Source organism: Callospermophilus lateralis, chromosome 6 (genome assembly GCF_048772815.1).
Source record: "Callospermophilus lateralis isolate mCalLat2 chromosome 6, mCalLat2.hap1, whole genome shotgun sequence".
In the NCBI taxonomy this organism is placed as follows: Eukaryota; Metazoa; Chordata; class Mammalia; order Rodentia; family Sciuridae; genus Callospermophilus; species Callospermophilus lateralis.
The window spans coordinates 31541961-31563929 of NC_135310.1; the positions used below are offsets into that span (position 1 = coordinate 31541961).

At 33.6% G+C, this 21969-nt stretch overlaps 1 protein-coding gene across 1 annotated transcript in view; it reads left to right on the forward strand.

The window, feature by feature from the left end:
- Positions 1 to 21969, forward strand: part of Ahi1 (Abelson helper integration site 1) — a 180201-nt gene that overhangs the window by 120298 nt on the left and 37934 nt on the right. Inside the window, exon 21 of the mRNA XM_076859434.1 lies at positions 1771 to 1826. Within this exon, the coding sequence (XP_076715549.1) occupies positions 1771 to 1826 (56 nt within the window). The remainder of the gene's footprint in view (positions 1 to 1770; positions 1827 to 21969) is intronic.

The following is a 21969-nucleotide window of genomic DNA, read 5'->3' on the forward strand; positions in this document are numbered from 1 at the left end:
TTTGTCATTTAAAGTTACTTTTTATTTCCAACTAAAGTTACTTTCTAATTGGATAAGAATTTTAAAATTTATAATCAGCTTAGGTCAGTTTTATAGCAGTCAGGTTACAATAGTGAGAACACACATGTAGATGTTGCTAATTCCTGAACCCCATGGTGTGAGCCCTCTCATTTGAAAGCTTCTGGTGCCAGACTGCTTTCAGTGGTTACAGCTAGGAGGGTTGCAGACATCAGGGCTGGGGAAGTGGGAATTTCACCAATTGTTCTGTGTACCTCTGTATTATTAAAATCTTTGAACAAGAATCTTCATTACTTGGGTCTTGGGTCTGGAGATGTAGCTCAGTGGTAGTGCTTGTGATTAGTACCTATGGAGCCCTGAGTTCTATCCCCAGCATTTAAAAAAAAAAAAAAAAAAATCTGCACTATTTGAATATTTTCTAAAATGTGTTACTTGTCTTTTTTTTTTTTAAGCTTTTCACTCAACGGTAATGTTCCTCTATGATTTAAAGTCTTTCCATTAAAATTACCCTGAAGACTTACTACATTTAAGATAGAACCCAGTTCATTTACTGTATAGTATTTTTTCAAAACAGAATATCTCTGTTTTATTAGACTCAATCATAATTTATTCATCTTATAGCTAGGTAGTGAGTGCCAGATAGCCTGTAAATAAATATTAGTTGATTGGATTAAGGTAGCTAGTAGTTTATACCTCACTGTCTAACAATAAAAATTGAAAGAAATTTTTAAAACAAAACAAAAGCTATATTTTTAAAAAATGTTTCATGGTACATTGTTCATTTTTAATATATTCTTTCAAGTTATAAAAAGCAATTGCTTGTGTTGATCTCACTGAATCCCTTTTCATACTTCATGTTAAGTGCTTGTGAAACAGAGGAACTAATATTTTGTTTGAACTAGGAATTTTGCTAATTGCTATTAACAGACATTGGAGTTCTCACTTCTAACAGGTCTTGTGTGTTATTTAAACAAACTCTTCTGATATCCTCACTCTATGTAAGTTTGCTAATGGACAGAGATTGGAAACTAAATGAGACTAGTGCCTGTGTTCATTTTTAACTTGAGCTTGACTTTGAACTATCTTACAAATGAGATACAATGTGTTATATCCTTGAAGGCTGCTTATTACAAAGAAATGCAGTAGAGGACATTGAGAACAAAAAGATAAATCCACACATGATAAAAGGATATTTCTCAAGATTAGCCATCAGTGTTATCATTTTAAAGGAGAGAATCAGGGAACTTTCTTTTTCCTCAAATACTCCATGGTGGTTGAATAAATAATAGAATATGTCATAGTAGGAAGTCAGATCAAAGAGAAATTCAAATAGATTTATTTATTCTTTTGAGAAAATAAGGAAGCAGTGATTCCTTTCATGGCCTTTATGATATTTCATTATGAAACTTGATGACCTCAAGTCAGAAATAAACCTTTCATGGAGGAAATGCAGCAGAGTCCAGATAATGGTGTAATTTTGAGCTGGAAGCAAGATATGGCACATCTGCCACTATTGCTAGAGACCACTTGAATGGGAAAACTGTCTTAGCTAACCTTAAGTAGGGTGTCTTAGCTAAACTCACCAACTGTTCCTGACCAAAGAATTCATGATATAACTTGAAAGGATCCTGCCAGCTGAGTGAGGCTTTCTTCTTGTAGACTGTATGAGGCATGTCTTACTGACATGAATGTTTTCAAAATAAAATGAAGAGGCATAATAACCTCATATTCACAATACATTTCTTTCCACAGGGATTATCAGCATAGAAAGAAGGCCTTGTAACCATCAAGTAGATTCACCTCCAACGGTAAGGCCTCTTTTTGCATTGTTAAAACTGTAAAAAACTACAGAATGATGCTGGTTACAATGACACAAAGCACCATTGTAGAAAACTCTTATGACTTCCTTTTGGCAAAAAGTATGTCCCTTCAGGGAAATTAATGTCATGTTTTCCAAATAATGAAGAAAACTTTGTAATTTTTGTAAAGATATAGGAAAATAAGACACAGTATTTTTACAGGTATTTATTTATATCTTAAAATAGCTTATAGTTTTTGGCAAAGTAATGTAAATCTTTATGCACATCAATTTGTGCTTTTTTTAAAAATGAGTGCTATTTCATACACTAGTACTATTTACAGTGAATGTTGTATGACAGCGAAAGAATGCCATTAGTGCTTCATTTCTCTTACTAAATTAAAATCTTATTTTTTATTCCTCTTCTGTTACTAACAGACAACAAAAGAACTTAATCATTTACAATATTAAAAATACGTATTGTAAAAGGAAAACAACTAGATTTACCTTTTAATCTCTGGGTATATTTATATGAAATATACATCATTTTCTGGTTTCCAGTTGAAAGATTCATAAGACTTGAGTACATCTTACCTTTCCTTCAATATAACGTTCTTATTCTATCTATACAATAAGTCTTTGTAGTGCTTCATTCAATTCACTGTTTCTTGTTATGAAAAATTTTTATTCAGTAATATATTTTTCAGGAAAATAAAGATAATGTTAAACTTTATTTGAATTTTATTGATGATTAATAATTGCCTCACTAGAAAGTTGACTCTGTTTTCTATTTGTAATAAATCCACACAACTGATTGATACACCATAGTTGATAACTTAATGTATGATGCTCCAGAAAAGACTAGTTTATCAGAAATTTAGTCATCAGCATAATTATAAAAATTACTTTGCTATAATATGGGTTTCAGTTATCTTTTAGTAAGTATGCTAAGAGTAGACATAATATTATGTACTTTTTACTCTTTAATGTTAAAAATAGATTAGCAATTAAGAAATTTATGTTTAATATATTTGAATAATATACTCCATCATTGAGTTATTTTACATACTTCCATACTTCACTTTATTCTTATAAGCTTTCCTATGTCACATGTGCTTACATTCTTATTTGTTTATACATTCAGGAACTCAGAAAAGTAAAGCCTGGCAGTTTTCTGTTACACCCTCTAGGCTGATTGTGAATTCCTAGGTTTTTAAATGATGAGCCTAATTCACATGAACTCATAAGAAATAATGGTATTGATATCTATAATAGTGACAATAATTGCAAAATTACTCCATGAATTAGGAACTAAATGTAAAGCATAATAGTTTAGATATTGCTTGTCTTTTTTATTATGGTTTTCCAATTGGGTTAGGGATTGATAACTCCTAATTTATTATTACTATTCCTACTCTATACAATCAATGAGTTGTTTTTGTTTTTGTTTTAATTTTGTTTTTTGCAGTGGTGAGAATCCAACCCAGGGCCTCATGCAGGCTAGGCTAGCACTCTACCACTGAGCTGTACCCCAAGCCTTGATAAGTTTTAATGTATTTCATGTTTGCATGCATTCCCCAAACACCCATTACTTCCCCAAGTTTTCACTTGAGTCCAGGTTAATTTTGATGTGTATTTCTCAGGTGGGTCTATACTTCTCCTTCTCTCTCTTTACTACCATCTAAGGTGTTCTACCCATCCTCCACAGTCCCGTCCCCCAGTTTGCTGACAGTTCGCCTTGTCCCTTTCTCTAAAAACTCTGAGTGGAGTCACAAGTCCACTCATTACCCAATGCACCCACCTCTGCTGGACAGGTAAAGTCTGATTTTTACAGAAATATAATTATACTAAATGTTTAGAGTAAGGGAGAGGAAGGAGTCTCTCAGGAAATTGAACAAAGTGAGATATTTGTAATCCCAAACTTTGTGCTATCCTGGTCTGAAAAGGAGATGAGTCAATTCACTCATTGAACCTGAGGGAGGAAAAAAAAAAAAAAAACAGAAAGAGAGTTGGCCAGGATTTCAGTGTCTGAGACCAGGCTCCGGACTGACTTCCTGACTGTGTATCTAACCCCTCAGTTTCCAGGTTACTTCTTAACCCATTATCACTCCCTCTTCCCTCTTGCTCCAAATACTCTAGGGAATGGCTTATGTCTAGGAGAATGTTAAATGCCAATTGCAGTTACTCACCAAGTGAGGGAAATAAGTAAGAATTTCTCAAGCCTCTATTTTAGGGAATGGTGTGTTCCTTGACAGATCAAGTTAGAATTCTAAATGGACTATTCAGTAAGTATATGGTTATAGGGGATAGTTTGAGCATATAGTACTATAATATAATAGCAGTGACCCTTAAGTAAATATAGATTAGCCTGAGAACAAAACCACCTCTGTCCCTTTGTTCTGTGTTCGATCTTTCTTTAATTTACTTCTTTTTTGTGTTTTATTTATTACTTGAACTTTGAATTTGTTTTCTTTTTGATATAAATAGTAGCCTGCGTGTTTTGAGATGTCTTTAATAGAAAGTGAAAAAGAATATCCCCATTTGATATGAGCTTATCCATCAAAATGAATCAAACTTCTCTTTTTAACTGGGTATGGTCTCCTCTTTTTTGCATCCTGAGCTCTTAATTTTGTTAATATCCTAGAGTACATTTTTCAAATTGTCTTTTCAAGAAATATAAAATGGGAGATGAATTATCTACATATATAGTTAAAAATATATCAGTTCTCTTTGCATAAGGCCAATTTTTTATTATTTTGACATTACCTAGTTGCCTAAAAACATTGTAGAAACTGGTCATCTTTGCCTTCTGACATTTAGTGTTGCAGGAGAAACACTAGATATCAGCTGTATGAATATTCCTTTGTACAAATAACCTGTTCAGCCTGTTCATCTATTATAGATTTTATTTTCTTCTGACCTAATGTCCTAGTTCAGATTTAATGGCCAACAGGGTAACCACCTTCTCACTGACTTTTTTCCCTTGGTAATTTCACCCAAATGTTATACTGTTAAGAGGAAACGTAAATAAGACATGAGACAATTACAATATTAGAATTAAATCTTACCACTTTAAGAACAAGTCCCTGCACCTGCTTATAGGCAGGATTTTATCAGCCTCAGATTAATCAAAGGTCATTGAATCCCAAAAGGCAGGTGTAAAAGTTAGTTAATAGTTAAATCAGTTCAGGTTTGAGAACTGTATTTACTTTAAATGAGGGACTTATTTGCAAATCAAAGAGAAAGCACAACTAGCATAAGGAAATGTTTCCCAAGTTAAAACATACCTGCCCTTTAATGTATAATCATATGCATAGCAGAGTCCACAGCTTTCATGTTTTCCGACATAATTAATATGCCTATAAGACATTAAAACATAGTAAACCATGCTGAATATATAAAGCATTCTTTTAAAAAATATTTATTTTTTAGTTATAGATGGACACAACATCTTCATTTTATTGTTATGTGGTGCTGAGGATCGAACCCAGTGCCCCACGCATGGTAGGCGAGCACTCTACCTCTGAGCCACAACCCCAGCCCCATTGTTTCTGAATCTCTTCCAGTGAAAACTGATATAGTAAATTCAGATTATATCAGTATGGCCTAATTTAAGTGATTATTTAAATTTTTGTAAATTTTCTACATTTCAAAACTGTAACACTTAACGAATATTACTCATTATTCTTAATCTATTCAGTGATGCTATGACACCTATTAGAACAATTTTTCTATTTAACAAATGAATTTTTGGCACTTTATAAAAATACAGCTTGCACTTTCACAGACGCCTCCATATCTACCACAATAGTTCAAATAAAATCCAGACTGTCTGAATTTTACCATGATTTTATCAAGATTATACCAAATGTGGAATACTTGCTGCTTGTCTAAGTCTTCCCTTATTATTAGGATTTAAAATGTCCTTGCTTCATTTCTAATTTGAATATTGATTTATTATTATTTCTTGCTATAAAACCAATTTTGCAAGCCTTTAGCACATTCATTCTGCAGTTATATCCCTTCTAACGGCTGACTGGTGATTTTTTTTCCTATAATCTATTAGTTATAAATATGTATAAACTTAATTTGTCACCTTGAAACTGTTTCTAAATGATCATGATGTTCCTTGCCCTTAACACTAAATTTATTCATAAAGGTACCAATCTGAATCATGTAAGTTAAATTTCCTTCTGAATCTCTTTTAGATTACAAGAGATCTGTGCTGAATCACAGTCTCTGGGACAGGAGTCCCCTGTGATTCTCCTTTGCAAAGCAATAGACCTTCTTTTCTTTTTTCTCCAGAAAAAAATAAAAGGATATTTGTGCTTTTTTGCATCATTCTGAGTTATTGTTAGATTGTTATCATTGTTTTGTCCTTTCTTCAGGTTCTCAACATTGCTGTATACTGCAGTTTTACACTTGTTTAACATACTTTATATATAATTTATGTAAATGTGGCTGTTTCATATTTTAATATAATATTTGGCACAGCTTGTTTATGTATAAATGCATGAATTCAAGTGAAATGTCTTCAAAGGGTACACTTTATTTTCTCCAATCTAGCATTTTCCAGGAATTCATAATATATAAACTGGGGTGAATGTACCCCTATAAAACTCATAAAATAGAACCATGTCCAATCTCTTCTTGTAGGTAATTGCAGGGTGGGGAGGGAACCCATAAACTCTAAGCTTTTATAACTTAAGTCATAAAAGAACCTGTTTCACTTATCAATAAAGTAACAATTCAAAGCAGCTCCATTGAAATTCAAATATAAATGCAAAATACATTTTTTAAGGTGACTTATAGTTATTCATACTATAACATTTTTCTTAAGTGTCTGCACAATTATTTTTCCCCAGACACTGTAAATTATGAAGTTTATGATGATTTTTCCCCATTAGCATACTCTACTGACATTTATGTTTTTCTTAGACTCCCTGCCCCCCCTTTATCTTTTGGCTTTGCTGAATTTTAAATTTTTTTATCTGACAAACTTAAAATTCTGAAAATTTCATGTTACTGGAGGACTACATATAACAGTGGCATGAACTCAACTTATTTTCTAAATTATCAGCAGACAGATGTACAGTATACACATGACAGAACTATACCAGGCAAAATATATATATATATACACACACATGTTTTTCGGTGCCTTTATAAATGTCTTTTAGTTGGGCTGGGGATGTGGCTCAAGCAATAGCACGCTCGCCTGGCATGCGTGCGGCCCGGGTTCGATCCTCAGCACCACATACAAACAAAGATGTTACGTCCGCCAAAAAAAAAAAAAAAAAAACTGAAAAATAAATATTAAAATTCTCTCTCTCTCTAAAAAAAAATAAAATAAAATAAATGTCTTTTAGTATCTCTTGGTCTTATTAGAAAAGTAACCTGTAAACAGTTAAATCCTAATACATGTACAATAATGAAAGGGACATTATGTCACTAAGGCAGTCTGCACACGAGTATAGCAACATGGAATAGGGTGAATGCTATGGGGATTCCTAGGACTGGGGTGGTTTGTAAAGGCTATTTAGAACAGGCAAGTCCTAACTGGATCTTAAAAGAAGGATGGGATTTAAAAAAAAAATAACAGTGTGACCAAAGTTCATAGAGGAAGAAAAGTGCACACAGTTTATAGATAGAGTAGATAGTTTGACTGAAGCAGAGTAGATGAAATAGGAGAAAATAAGAAAAGATGATTAGGACATGATTTATAAGGATTATTGGGTATTAGATTAACAATAAAGAACATCAATATAAACACTAGTAAAGCATTTGAACATGATAATATGATCAAGGGGGATTTTTTTTTAATCAAATCAGAGCATTTGAATCTATCTCATTTTTTATTGGTACATATTATTTAAGCAGAATGGTGTGCTTCATTATGTGGTATATTCTTACATCCATAAAAACATGACTGGATTCTAATTTGACTCCTCAGTACTTCCTCACCCTTTCTTCTACCCTCCCCCAGACCTCGGCATCCCCCATAATGGTCTCCCTTCTACTTTTATGGCATCTCTTTTGTTTTCCTGGTTTTTCCATCTAGCTTCCACATATGAGAAAAAAACATGATACTTTTTTGTCTCCACACGTGACTTATTTCACTCAAAATTGTGGTCTCTAGTTGCATCCATTTTCCTGCAAACGACATTCTTTTGTTCTTTGTGGCTGAATAAAACTTGGTTGTATATATACCACATTTTCTTTATCCATTCATCTGTTAATGAAAACCTAGGCTGATTTCATAACTGATGGGTATGCATGTATCCCTAAAGTATGCTGACCTTAATTCTTTTGAATAAATAACAAGGAGTGGTATGGCTGGATCATATGGTAGTTCTATTTTTAGCTTTTTGAGAAACCTCCATGCTGATTTCCAGAGTGGTGCACTATTTTATATTCCCAACAGAGTATATGAGTTTCTTTTTACCTGCATTCTTCCCTGCACTTATCATAATTTTATTCTTGATGATTGCTATTCTAACTGGAATGAGATAGAATCTCAGTATAGTTTTGATTTGCATTTTTTTTTTGATGGCTAAGGATATTGAGCATTTTTTCACATAATTGTTGGACATTTGTATGTCTTTGGGGAAGTATGTGTTCTGCATTTTTGCCCATTTATTAATTGGGTTACTTGGGGATTAACTTTTAGTTCTCTCTATATTCTGGATATTAACCCTGTATCACAAGAGTACTGGAAAACACTTTCTCTCATTCTATAGGTTGTCTCTTCACTGTTGTTTACTTTACTGTGAAGCTTTTTAATTTGTTGTCATCCCATTTATTGATTTTTGCTCTTATTTCCTAAGCCATAACGGTCCTCTTCAGGAGGTCTTTATCTGTGCTGATATATCCAAGTGCAAAATTTCTGGTCTTGTACCTAAGTCTTTGATCCATTTTGAGTAGACTTTTGTACAGAGTGAGAGATAGGATCTGTTTCATTCTATAAATGCATATCCAATTTTCTCAACATCATTTGTTAAAGAGGCTATCTTTTCTCCAACATATGTTTTGGGCACTTTTGTCAGGAATTCGGAGGACTGTATCTATGTGAGTTTGTCTCTGTGCCTTCTATTCTGTTTCATTGCTCTACATGTCTGATTTTTAGATCAATACCTTGTTGTTTTTGTTACCATAGCTCTTAGTATAATTTGAAATCAGGTATTGTGATGCCTCCAATGTTAGTCTTTTCACTTAGGGTCTTATTCTGGATCTTTTTTTCTTCCAAGTAAATTTTAGGATTGATTTTTCTAGTTCTATGAAGAATATCATTTGTGTTTTGATGGGGATTGCACTGAATCAGTAGATCACATCTTGTAATATTAATTCTGCCTATCCAAGACCATGTGCAGTCTTTCTATCTTCTAGTGTCTTCTTCAGTTTCTTTTTTCAGTATGGTATAGTTTTATTGGAGAGATTTTACACCTCATTTGTTAGGTTTATGTCTTGGTTTGGAGGGTTTTATTGTTTGTTTGTTTGACACTGTTGTGGATAGAATTGTTTTCCTAATTTTTTTCTCAGTGAATTCTTAGAAAAAAGCTATTGATTTTTATATGTTTATCTTGTATACTACCACTTTGCTGAATTTGTTTATCATATTTAAAAGTCCTCTGCTGGTACCTCTAGGGTCTTCTAAGTACAGGATAAGGCAAACGGGAACAATTTGATTTCCTTTCCTATTTGTATCTCTTTTACTTCTTTCTCTTGCCTAATTTCTCTGTCTAAAATTTCAAGTACTATGTTGAATACAAGTGGTAAGAGTAGACATCCTTAGCCAATTAAATTTAGGAGCACATTAAAAGGATCATACATCACAATCAAGTTGGTTTTATCCCAGAAATGTGAGGATGGTTCAGCCTATAAAAATCTGTAAATGTAATACACCACCTAAATAGAACCAAGAACAATTATCATATGATCAGCCTAATAGATGCATTAAAAGCTTTCAACAAAATTCAACACCGCTTCATTATAAAAAATCCCTGAAGAAAGTAAGGATAGAAGGAATTCATCTCAACATAATAAAGGCTATATATGACAAGGCCAACATTATAGTGAATGAGGAAAAACAAAAGTATTTCCCCTAAAGTCAGGAACAAAGTAAGAGAATAATGTTTTAAAAGATTGATATAAAGCATCTCATGAAATGAAAGCAGGTGAGTGAAGAAAGGAAGAAGGTAAATGAGCTGTGAGCTACAGAAATCCATGTTTAAGGTGATAATAGTCTGAATAAGAAACCATGAAAGTAGAAATGAAAAAGATTTGAAGTTTAGAACTGATTAAAGTATATTTATTTTTAAGTCTATATTTAAAAGGTTAGATGAAGAGCCCTCATAAGAAGACACTGAGGAGAAAAGAGAAACAGGAGATTAGGAATAGTGTAACATCTTGAAAACTTATGAGATTTTATTGGAGATTTTTAGTGTGGAAAACTCTAAAAACCTCCAGAAGTGGAAAGAGTTTTTGTTTGGAGGAGTGGAAACCAGGACCCTAGACAAGGAAGCTGGTTTCACACTAGGAGGTGTGATGAATCAGAAGTAATTGAGGAAGTCTGTTATGAGAAGTAGATGGAAAATAGAATAGTAGTTAATTTTGCTTTGTGTATATGTTTCTAATTTATTTCAGAAAAGAAAAAAAATATTATGCCAAATGAGCTGCAGTGAGACTAATCTATATAGAATATGCAGTAAATATTTTCTTTTTTCATATTTTTTAAAACTGAAAAATCAAAATCTGTTAGTTGTGTAAAAAATTTTTGTTCAAACTAAACATTTTCCATATGAAAGGAAATATCCAGCAATATGAATGGGGCAGGAGAAAGATGTAAACTGCACATTTTAGCATTTGACAGAAGAGTAGAAATCAGTTGTGGCAAGTTCCCTTGGTAATAAGGGACTTAAATTTTCTAATTGGTAAAGTGAGAAAGGTTGAAGAATTAAAGTCTAGAGTTCTATAAATCTTTTCCTGCTGCACTTGTTGCTCCAGGGCAATGTATTAAAGCAGAAAAAAGTCTGCTAATCATCCTTTAAATGGTCACTGTTCATTTCACTCATTCTTCCTGTTCTCAGGACTCGAATCCACTTCTAGGTATACATAAGGCAGTTGGGTTTACCAAGTCAAGTAATGAATACCCAACACTGTTGTTGCTATTGGAAATTTCATGCTGCTTAATAAGTGATGATAGGTTAGTTTTCTTCATTGGATCAAAAACTAAGGGGTCAGCCTGACCACATGGTGCACTCCTGGAATTCCAACTACTTGAGAGGCAGAAGCAGGAGAATCACTATCCCCTGGGCATCATACTGAGACCCTGTCTCAAAAATAAGAGTCCCCTCATTGCAGACTGCAGGACCTGGTCTTTCCAAATGTGTAATGAAATGATGCCCAACTTCAGGATATGGTGTCCATATAGCTCTGCAGCTCAGCCAGTGCAGGAGTAGTGCAGTATGAAAGAGGGATGGTGCTGCTCAGGCTGTGGAGTGTGCTATCAAACAAACACCCAGGAATCTTTTTGTTCATTTCAAATTTCACTAGTTTTCCTAAAACAAGGAAAGGGATGCTTAGTTATATACTCTTGGTAGAAGTTGAAGAATAAGATAATTAAAACCATAAATCAAGGACAATTCAAAAGAGCGTAAATATTTTTAAAACAGTACTTGTAAGCATAGAAAACCAAAAGAAATTAAAATCATTCCATTTTAAATTCTTGATAAATTAAATCTTTTAGAAGACTTAAGGGCTGAGTACAGTGTCTAACACACAGCAATTAAGTAGCCACTAACCTGATTACTATTACTATTAATAGTAACCAGCTTACTATTACTCTCAATGCAAAGCTATGTTTTTATCCTTGGTGGATTTCATAAAATTGTTTTTGACCTACTGTCAAGGCTTTCAAAATTCTTTTGATTTTTTTTCTATGGCAATAACTCTCCCAAACCATAAAACAAATTTTATAATATTCCTTATGAATTGTCTTTATTCAAAACATTAGAAAAACAACAAGCAGTGTACACAATCAAAATAGCAATTATTTCTTTTTTTAAAACATTTATATTGTTAATGGAACCTTTATTTTTTTAAAAGAGAGAGAGAGAAATTTTTAATATTTATTTTTCAGTTTTTGGTGGACACAACATCTTTATTTTATTTGTGTGTGGTGCTGAGGATGGAACCCAGCGCCCTGTGCATGCCAGGCTAGTGCGCTACCGCTTGAACCACATCTCCAGCCCCAGACCTTTATTTTTTATTTATTAATTTATTTATATGTGGTGCTGAGAATAGAACCCAGTGCTTCACACATGCTAGGCAAGCACTCTACCACTGAGCCACAATCCCAGCCCTGCAATTATTTCTTTACCTTCAATTGATTTAAGATTTTACATGTTGTGTTTGAGAGGTATTACTTAATAGTAATTTCAGTTTTATATGGTATTTAAACAAAGCTTTTACTGCACATCTTTTAAAATAGGATTTGGTGATTACTTATTTTTTTTTCTTTCCCAAAAAGCAAAATAAAATTTGGTTACCTGAAAGAAGCATTGAAATGTCTATAACAGAAACCAAAACTTAAATTGATCATGTCATAAAAGAAATCATTGGGAAAAAAATTGACATTCCTCATTATAGAAATATAATTTTCCATTTGGGTAGAAATTTAAACAAAAGTTATCAAACTAGCTGTTTTTCCTTCTTAAATGAACATCTACCACCTGCTACTACTAATATTCCATAGATTCTTATTTTGTCATACACAAGTCTATAAAGTACCATCTTCCTGTAATGCTCTTTATTCTGCCATCATCTCAGTGTCTCCAGCAGTGAAATCAGTTTTTGACAGATGGCCCCATAGCAGTCACTAACACAGACACCTCTTGGTATAATCAAATAATTGGCTCACAGATTAGCTAGATGCTTAAAGATTAAGTGAGGCAAATCCCTAGAGGAAATAAGACATTCTGTTTTTATTGGAACTTTATAAAGTTTTCTTGTCACCATATCTGTGGCTGGTTATATCTTATGGCACCATGGACACATTTCTCTGGGAGCACTTTTATATTTAGATGATATTTTATCAGACCCAGAAATAAATGTCTTCAGAAATAGAGTTGGAGTTAGTAGATCGTTATTTTATTTGAAAACAGGGTAACATTTATGATTATAGGTGTTCCATAGAAATATTTTACTAAAAATTCTATTCTTCTGTGATAATTTGAAGGGCTTCAAGAGTTGAACAATAATAATTAGGCCTAACATTTATTGAGTACTTCTTTGTACAAAACACTGTGGAAAGTGTTTTATGTGGACAATTTCACTTGGACATCATACTTCTATAAGATATAGCTATTCTTATCACCACTTGTCAATGGAAAAACCAAGATGAAGGGTTTATATGGATCATCTGGAAACAGTTAGATTTTGTTAATGCATTATGATAGACTAACCAAACATCTTAATTCTAAAAACAAAATCAACATATGTAAATAAATTCTTAATGTCACTCAGTAGCACAAGACAAATTTTGTGGAAATTAGGAGCAGTTCAGATAATAAAAACAGCAGTTAACACTTATAAAACCATTTATATTTTTAAAAATTCTATATACTATGTTATTCCATCTGATCTGTGTAACATTACTGTTAATGAAATTAGGCAGAGGGTGTAGTGACAGAGACTGTAGATAGCTGAGCTCCCCTGAAGGAAGAGCGGAACAAAACAACAACAAAAAGGTCAAGAAGACTTGGACTTAAGACAGCCCAGAACAGATTCCTCCCTCTTAATAAATCTACCAGGAAAATATCTAAGAGAGTGAGTTTCTAAAATATTGCTTGGAAAACATCCTGTCCACCCACTAAGAAATTTCAGACAGATAATGGTTTGAGGTTAGTGAACAGAATTTTAGCTGATTTCCTGGGAAGAGTAGTGCTTCAGTTTTAATAGCTGTGGGTGGATTAAAGTAGCAAGAGAGTAATCTGGATGTGAGAAGGGGATCTTGGGGCTTGGTGGGAAGAAAGAGGCCCAGAAGCTGTGGTTTTTCTAGTGCACTGGCAGAATCACCTGTGACCTTGAGAAAGGAAATTACAAACACCTGCTACACTTCAAACTATGCTACCCACATGCCACAGACAGCTGTTTGAAGAACAGGAGTGAGGAATGAAAAGGTAGTTATGAGTGTCACCCAAGAATTAGGTGAGGGGGCTCCTTCTGCTCTTCCTTGAGACCTACTTGGAAATCCCACTGATTCTTACATTTCTTCTAATAATACCTAAGTGTGAATGATTCCCAAGATGATGTTCTAATCTTAATTTTTCTCTTCTTTCTCCAGTATACTAGAAAACTCTTTATGATCAGTTCTTAGGCTGTTAATGTTTAGTAACCTAGAGAACAAAAAAATGAGTACAGCTCAGTAAACTTCTGTCCTCGCCCAGGGCCTTCACTGGGTCTTTCCATTTCAATTTGTTGTCACTGGTACTACCAGCTGCTTGGTTCTTACCAACAATACCTTGGTAATACATTAGGCTAATCTGGTTCTTTCATGCCCCACATATGTTGCTTTCTCCATCCATTGTATTTCCCCAGTCTACTCTTTTATTCCATTATCATAGCCAGAATCAGGATTACCCTCTTGGACATGGAAAGCTATAGTCTCTTTGTATTTTTGCTTGTACTGTTGCTTTTTTTCATCATAAGCATCTTTGCCTCCAATTAACAATCTTTCTATGATTTTTATAACAGCTTTATATAAATATAGTTCATATAGCATAGAATTCTCCTTTTAAAATATACATCAGTGATTTTTACTGTTTAGAGAAATACACAACCATCACCACTATTTTTAAAACATATCCATTGCCCCCCCCCCGCAAAAAAAATTCCCAAATATATTAGTAGTTACTTCCCTTCATTTCTTTCTCCCCTCTCCCCCTGAGAGCTGTAACTACTCTCTCTCTCTCTGTATGGATTTACGTATTCTGGATGTTTTATTATAAATGTAATCATACAATGTGGCCTCCTGTGTCTAGCTTCCTTCACTTGACATACTTTCAGGGCTCATCCTTGTTGTAGCATATATAGAATTTCCTTTCTATGGCCAAATAAAATGCTATTATTTAATGTATACCACATTTTGTTTATCCATTATTCCATTTTGGGTTATTTCCATTTTAAATTTTGTGAATATTAACTGCTATGTGAACATTCATGTACAGTTTTTTTCGTGTATGTAAGGTTTCAGTTTTCTAGAAATTTAGGAGTAGAACTGCTGCATCATAACATTTTGAAGAACTGCCAAAATATTTTCTAAAGTACCAAAACTGCTTTAAATGCCCTCAAGTGAATGAGAGTTCCAGTTTTTGCACATCCCATTTGTTATTATCTTTTTTTTTTAATCTCCTGAATTTGATTTGCATTTGCCTAATGACCAACGGTGTGAGCATCTTTTGAAGTTCTGTGAGTATGTCCGCTTTGGAGAAATGTCTAATTCAAATCCTTTACCTCTCTTCTAGATGAGCAAATTATGTTATATTTTATTAAATTATATAAATTAGATGTATTTTTAAATTAACATTGTATGTGTAAGAGATAGATTCAGAGTTTATTTTATCAAACCTAAATATAAATTTTTTGGAGTTGAAGTTAAAAGACATATTTAATTTAGTTCATGGTCATATTTATTTCTGAGTAATACAGAAAGCACTATTATTTTATTACACTCAAAAGAATTTTAGGAGTTGAATAATAATTATACCTTATTCTTTTTAAATATTTTTTTAGTTGTAGATGCACACAATATTTTTTTTATTTGTTTATTTTTATGTGGTGCTGAGGATCGATCCCAGTGCTTCATGTGTGCTCCAGCAAGTGCTCTACCACTGAGCCAAACCCCAGACCCTATTCCTAACTCTTAATTGAGTACTTACTATGTGCCAGACACATCAGATATAAATTTATTTATGAATTATATGAAATAAATTGTGTACTTATGAAAGCTGTATATAGGACACATTTAGATTTTTGTATCTAATTAAGTTTATCTTTTTATTACTGACTTGTAAGAGTTCTTTGTCAACTCTAGATACAGGTTCATATTAAATACACAGATTTAATGGATACAAGTTCTGTATGTTTTTGGCACCTTTGTCTAGTATGAAATAACTATATTTATATCAGTTTGTCTCTGTGTCTTCTATTCTGTACCATTGGTCTACATGTCTATTTTGTTGCCAATATCATGCCTTTTTTTTTTTTTTACTATAGCTTTGTAGTATAGTTTAATGTCTTGTATTGTGATACCTCCTACTTTACTCTTCTTGCTAAGGATTGCTTTGGCTATTCTGGGTCTCTTATTTTTCCAAATGAATTTCATGATTGCTTTTTCTATTTCTGTAAGGAATGACATTGGAATTTTAATTGGAATCACATTGAATCTGTATAGCATTTTGGGTAGTATGGCCATTTTGACGAGATAAATTTTGCCTATCCAAGAGCATGGAAGATCTTTCCATCTTCTAAGGTCTTCTTCAGTTTCTTTCTTTAATGCTCTGTAGTTTTCATTTTGCGGTCTTTCACCTCTTTTGTTAAATTGATTCCCAAGGTTTTTTGGTTTGGCTTTTTTTTTTTTTTTTTTTTGAGGCTATTGTGAATTGGGTAGTTTCCCTAATTTCTCTTTCAGAACATTCATCACTGATGTATTGGGTTGTTTTCTTAATAGTTACACTTTAGTATTATACTTAACATGTTAAAATAATCAGTTTGGATTAATAACAACTTAATAGTATATAATCTTCGCTCCAGTATAGTTTTTACCCCTCTGCCTCCTTTGTGCTATTATCCTCTTCAAATAACATTTTTATATGTTGTAAAGCCCATCATCATATTTTTATAACTATTTCTTTTTTAATATTTTTTATTAGTTACTGATGGACCTTTATTTATTTATTTGCTTAAATGTGGTGCTGAGAATCGAATTCAGTGCCTCACACATGCTAGGCAAGTGCTCTACACTGAGCTACAACCCCAGCCCTATAACTATTTCTTTACAAAGTTTTTTTCTAAGTCAGATGAAGAAAAAAGTATTACAAGCAAAAATATGTGTGCTTTTATATTTATTTGGTAATTATCTTTATTGGTGTTCTTGATTTCTTCATGTAGATTTGAGTTATCATCAAGTGCTCTTTTATTTCAGCCTGAAAGACTTGCACCAGTTTTTCTTGAAGGACAAGTCTTATGGCAATAAATTCTCTGATTATTTATCTTAAAATACATTAATTTTTTTCTTCCTTTTCAAAGGACAGTTTGTTGGATGTTGAATTTTTAGTTGAGTCTTTTTGTATCATTCTACTAACTTCTGACCTCCATATTTTCTGATATTTACTTATCTCTGCTAAGTGATAAGTTGTTTTTTTCTCACTGTTTTTTAAGATTATCACTTTAGTTTTCATTTTCAACAGTTTGATGTCTTGATATGAATCTTTTTTAGTCTTTCCTTTTCTCCTCATTCTCTCTCTTCTGTTTTTATGATATGCACAAATCAGTAAAAATAAGTCTCTCAGACTTTCTTCATTTTAGTTCACTAATTTTCTTTCTGTTCCTCAAACTAGATAGTTTCAATTTATTTTTCTTGAAGTTCACTGATTCTTTCTTCTGCAAGTTCAGATCTACTGTTGTATCCCTCTAGTAAATATTGTTCTTTTTAACCTCAGAATATTATTCAGTTCAGAATTTGAGAGGATTTTTAAAATGCTCTTTCTGTTGATATTTTCTATTTGGTGAGAGATTATTTTCACACTCTCTTAATTGTTTAGACAGATTTTCTCTTAAATCTTTGAACATCTTTATATTGCTAATTCAAAATCTTTTGTCTAGTAAGTCCAACTTCTGGATTTTCTCATAAATAATTTCTACTAACATTTTTGGCTTCCTGCTTGGTTATATTTTTCTGTTTCTTTGTGTCTTTCATAATTTTTTGTTGTTGTTGATAACTAGACATTTGAGACAATATAATGTGGCAAACGTGGAAATCAAGTTCTCTTAGTCCCAACTCATGTCACCACCAAGGTAGATGCAGTGTTAAACAGTTGTCATTGACTGTTTTTGACAAATGCCCTAGGACTACAATCTTTCATATAGCATACTCTGAGTCATGGCTAATAAAATGACACCTGAGAATGGAGGTTTTCTGGGAGCTGCTCCACAGTCTTAGAGTAATGTTTCTCTGTAGATGGAACTTTGGAGGCACTCAACCCATTTGTCCTCTCCACTGACTGCTAGGCAACTATATTTCATAGCTATTGTATTTTTGAGACTGTTGGCTTTCAAGCATGCCTTAGAGCTGGCAAGGAAGTGCTGGGAATGTGTCAACTTAAAATACAAAGTTTGCTGTTTTTACCAAAATGCAGCTGCTTTTTCTTTCATACATAACATTTGGTTTGTTGCAAGCCTTTGGTTAGTTTTCAGATTTCTGATAAAGTTGATTTGGAAGAATTTTGACAGTATTCTTGACTTTATGCAGGAGCCAATTTTTATGATTCCACCATTCTAGAAGTGATTCCCTTCTGCTCATATATTCTGAAGCTCATGGTTTTACATTTGCTTCTTAAGATTCTGTTTGCTACTTTCTATGTAAAGTAATTTTTGGCAATTTTTAGAGTCCCCTACTCAATATGTCTATATTTCCCTGTGTATCAAAATTAGGATTATACACTGAAGTGGGAATGTCTTATCCTTTCTAATATTATATTTTCATCTTCTTCTTCTTTAAACCAAACACATAAGCATATATGTGAACTTTTCCAACAATTTTTGGATTGACATTGAAATTAGAAATATATAGTACTCAGTGTTTTAGTGACATGAGCAGTTAATTATTGATGTCTGGCTATTACCTTTTTCATGTAAAGATACTATTCAAAATTTATGTTTTTCAACTTTCTATTATTGTAATAAATTTCCCAAGATACCAACTTAAAAAGGGGAAACATTTGTTTGGCTCACAGGCTTGGATGGTTTTAGTCCATGATTGGTTGGTACTATTGCTTTGGGGCCTGTTGTAAGACCATATGCCATGAAAGAAGTACATGGTAGGGGGAGCTGCTCATCTCCTGACCAGGAAGCAAAAAAGAAAGAAGAGATTGATGTTCTACAAACTCTTTAAGGGTATGCTCACAGCAATATAAGATGGCCCACTGAGTCCCATCTTTTAAAAGTTCTAGCACCTCCTAGTGTCGCAGACTGGCTGGGCACAATTCAGGAGCCACTTGTCAAAAGAAACTAACTTTATTTTTAGAACTACACAGGCCAAACAAAACAGCTCCTCAGGAAAAAACCCTCAGAGCCCAACTGCCACCACAGGTGTCTCACAAGCCACACCCCCCAACCCAGCCTCTTCCTCCCACAATCCTCCTGCTCTTGAGGCCGATTGGCTGGGTCGCATGGGCGGAGCCAAAAAAGTCCCCCAATGAGCAGCTCCGTGGTCTGAAAGGGCAGGGAAACAGCCCAATGAGCATCATCGCAGAGGAGCCAATCAGCTAGATGTTGCTAGATGTTGCTGGGGCCGCTGTGAGCTAATCATCAGCTGGTAGTCTGAAAGGGCAGGGAAACAGCTCAATGAGCATCTCCAATGAGTATCACCGCAGAGGAGCCAATCAGCTAGATGTTGCTGGGGCCGCTGTGAGCCAATCATCAGCCGGCAGTCTGGAAGTTTGCTGGCAGCTGGAAGTTTGCTGGGGCCCCTTCGGCTGTGGCTCTCAACATCCTAGTAGCATCTTGGCTGGGTACCAAGTCTAACACATATGAGTTTTAGGGGATACACATATCCTAATGATTGCATTCTACCCCTGATCCCCAAAGGCTCATGTCTGTCTCATAATGCAAAATGCATTTAGTCCATCTCCAAGAATCTCCAGTCTTAGCTGTGCCAACATTGCTGGTCCAGTGTCTGCTCTGAGACTCGAGAAACCCAGCCATGAGTCCCTGTAAAAATCAAAAGAAGTTATATACTTCCAAGATACAACAGTGCAAGTAAACATTTCCAATCTAAAAGTAGTAAATAGGCATAGAATGTAGTAATCAGATCAAAGCAAGGTCAATAAAAAATATATTTTATAATCTGTTTTGGCATATGATCTAAATAAACACTTCTGAAAAGAAGAAATACAAATGGTCAATAAATATATGGGGGGAAGCGCTCAATATCATTAACAATCATGGAAATGTAATCAAAACTGTAACAAGATACCATCTTACCCCAGTTAGAATAATTATTATGAAAAAATTCATAATAACAGATGCTAGTAAGAATGTGGACAAAAAGGAACCATTGTACACAGTTCGTAAGAATGTAAATTAGTACAACTATGGAAAATGGTATGGAGAGTTCTCAGAGAAGCACAAAGACAACTACCATTTAGTAGTTGCATTCCTAAGTATATATTCAAATTAAAAGAAATCAGCATATAAAAGAGATACCAAATGTCCATATTTATTACAGCACTATGTACAATAGCTATGTAATCAACTTAGCTACCTATCAACAGATGAATGAATAAAGAAAATGTGATATAGATAGATACATAGGCGTAGAGATATGTGTATGTGTACACACACACACACACACAGACACACACACTGAAGTATTATCTAACCATAAAAAGACTGAAATTCTGTTGTTTGCAGTAAAATGAATGATACAGAAACTTCTTACAGTTTTAGAGGCTAGGAATTCCGAGATCAAGGTGCCATACATGACCCCACCCTACTCCCTGAGCAATATCAGGGAGACATCAAGACATCACATTAAACATAATAAACCAGTACAGAAGGTTAACTATTCTTGAGAATATGTGGAAACTAAATGAAAAAATGAGTAAAAAAAGTTAACCTTAAAGGAGAAGAGGGATGACTAGGGATTGGGAAGGAGAGCAAGGGTAAAGAAGGCTGCGGAATATCACAGTAAACCCCACTAATCTACAATAAAAAATAAAATTTTTATTAGAACCTTTTCAATAAAACACTGAAGATTCACTATAACAAAGTATGTGAGTTGTGATATCCAGTAAGAAAAGGTTTAATTGGTACCAGTTATATTTGAGCTACTGTAACAAAATACCATAGACCAAGTGACTTATAAACAACAGAAACTTCCTACAATTTTAGAGGCTAGGAATTCCGAGATCAGGGTGCTAGCAGATTCTATGTCTAGTGAGGGTGAGTTTCCTAGTTACAGATGACACCTTTTCTCTGTGTCTTCATAGGATAGAAGGGCAAGGAAGCGCTTAGTCATGATTGTGTCCTTGCAACTTGGCTTTGAGAAAGAGAATCCAAGCACATATAGTCCCCAATTAGAAAGGTTTAACTTTAGGATGGTATTGAAACAGTACCCATATGACTATTTTGTTTTTTGCTTTCAGTACAATATTTAATATATTACTTAAGATATTCAAGATTTTGTTAAAAAATAGGTCTTATGTTAGATGATGTTTCCCAAGTTTAGGTTAATGTAATTATGCTTTAGTCCATTTAAGGTAGAGTAGGATAAGCAATGATGTTTGATAGATTAGGTGTTAAATATATTTTCAATTTATGGGCTTATTAGAATATAATCCTAATATAAATCAAGGATCTCTGTATGTAAACAAAGTGGATTTTGTGAAATATCTCATTTCCCAGTTCTGTTATTACTGACGTGGACATATTCGCTCATGTCTTTCATTTTGCGCAGAATGATTTCAAAACTATCTTGTCAGCTCAAGAGGTAGATCATAATGCTGAGGATAATTCTGTCCTACCGACATGCCAACCACCATGGGGAAGAAATGGTACATTACAGAACATACTTATCAGGAGAATGGCCAAGACATTTACTGTAGTAAGGCTTGACAGAACAAGGACAAGATAAAGCTAGCGTTAATTCAAAAACAAACCGCTTGATGGGACTATGCTTCCCAACTTTTTAAAAAGAGTTTTACAGTATCAGAAACATAATAAAATCTAATTATAGATGGAAAGGTCATGATTTATACAGAATCTACTGCCAAATTAAGACAAATAATGAAGTTTGCTATGTAAAATATGACTATCAGAAAAGAACAAGTGGTTTTCACACAAGAAGATAAAAGCACAGTGCATAGAAACACACA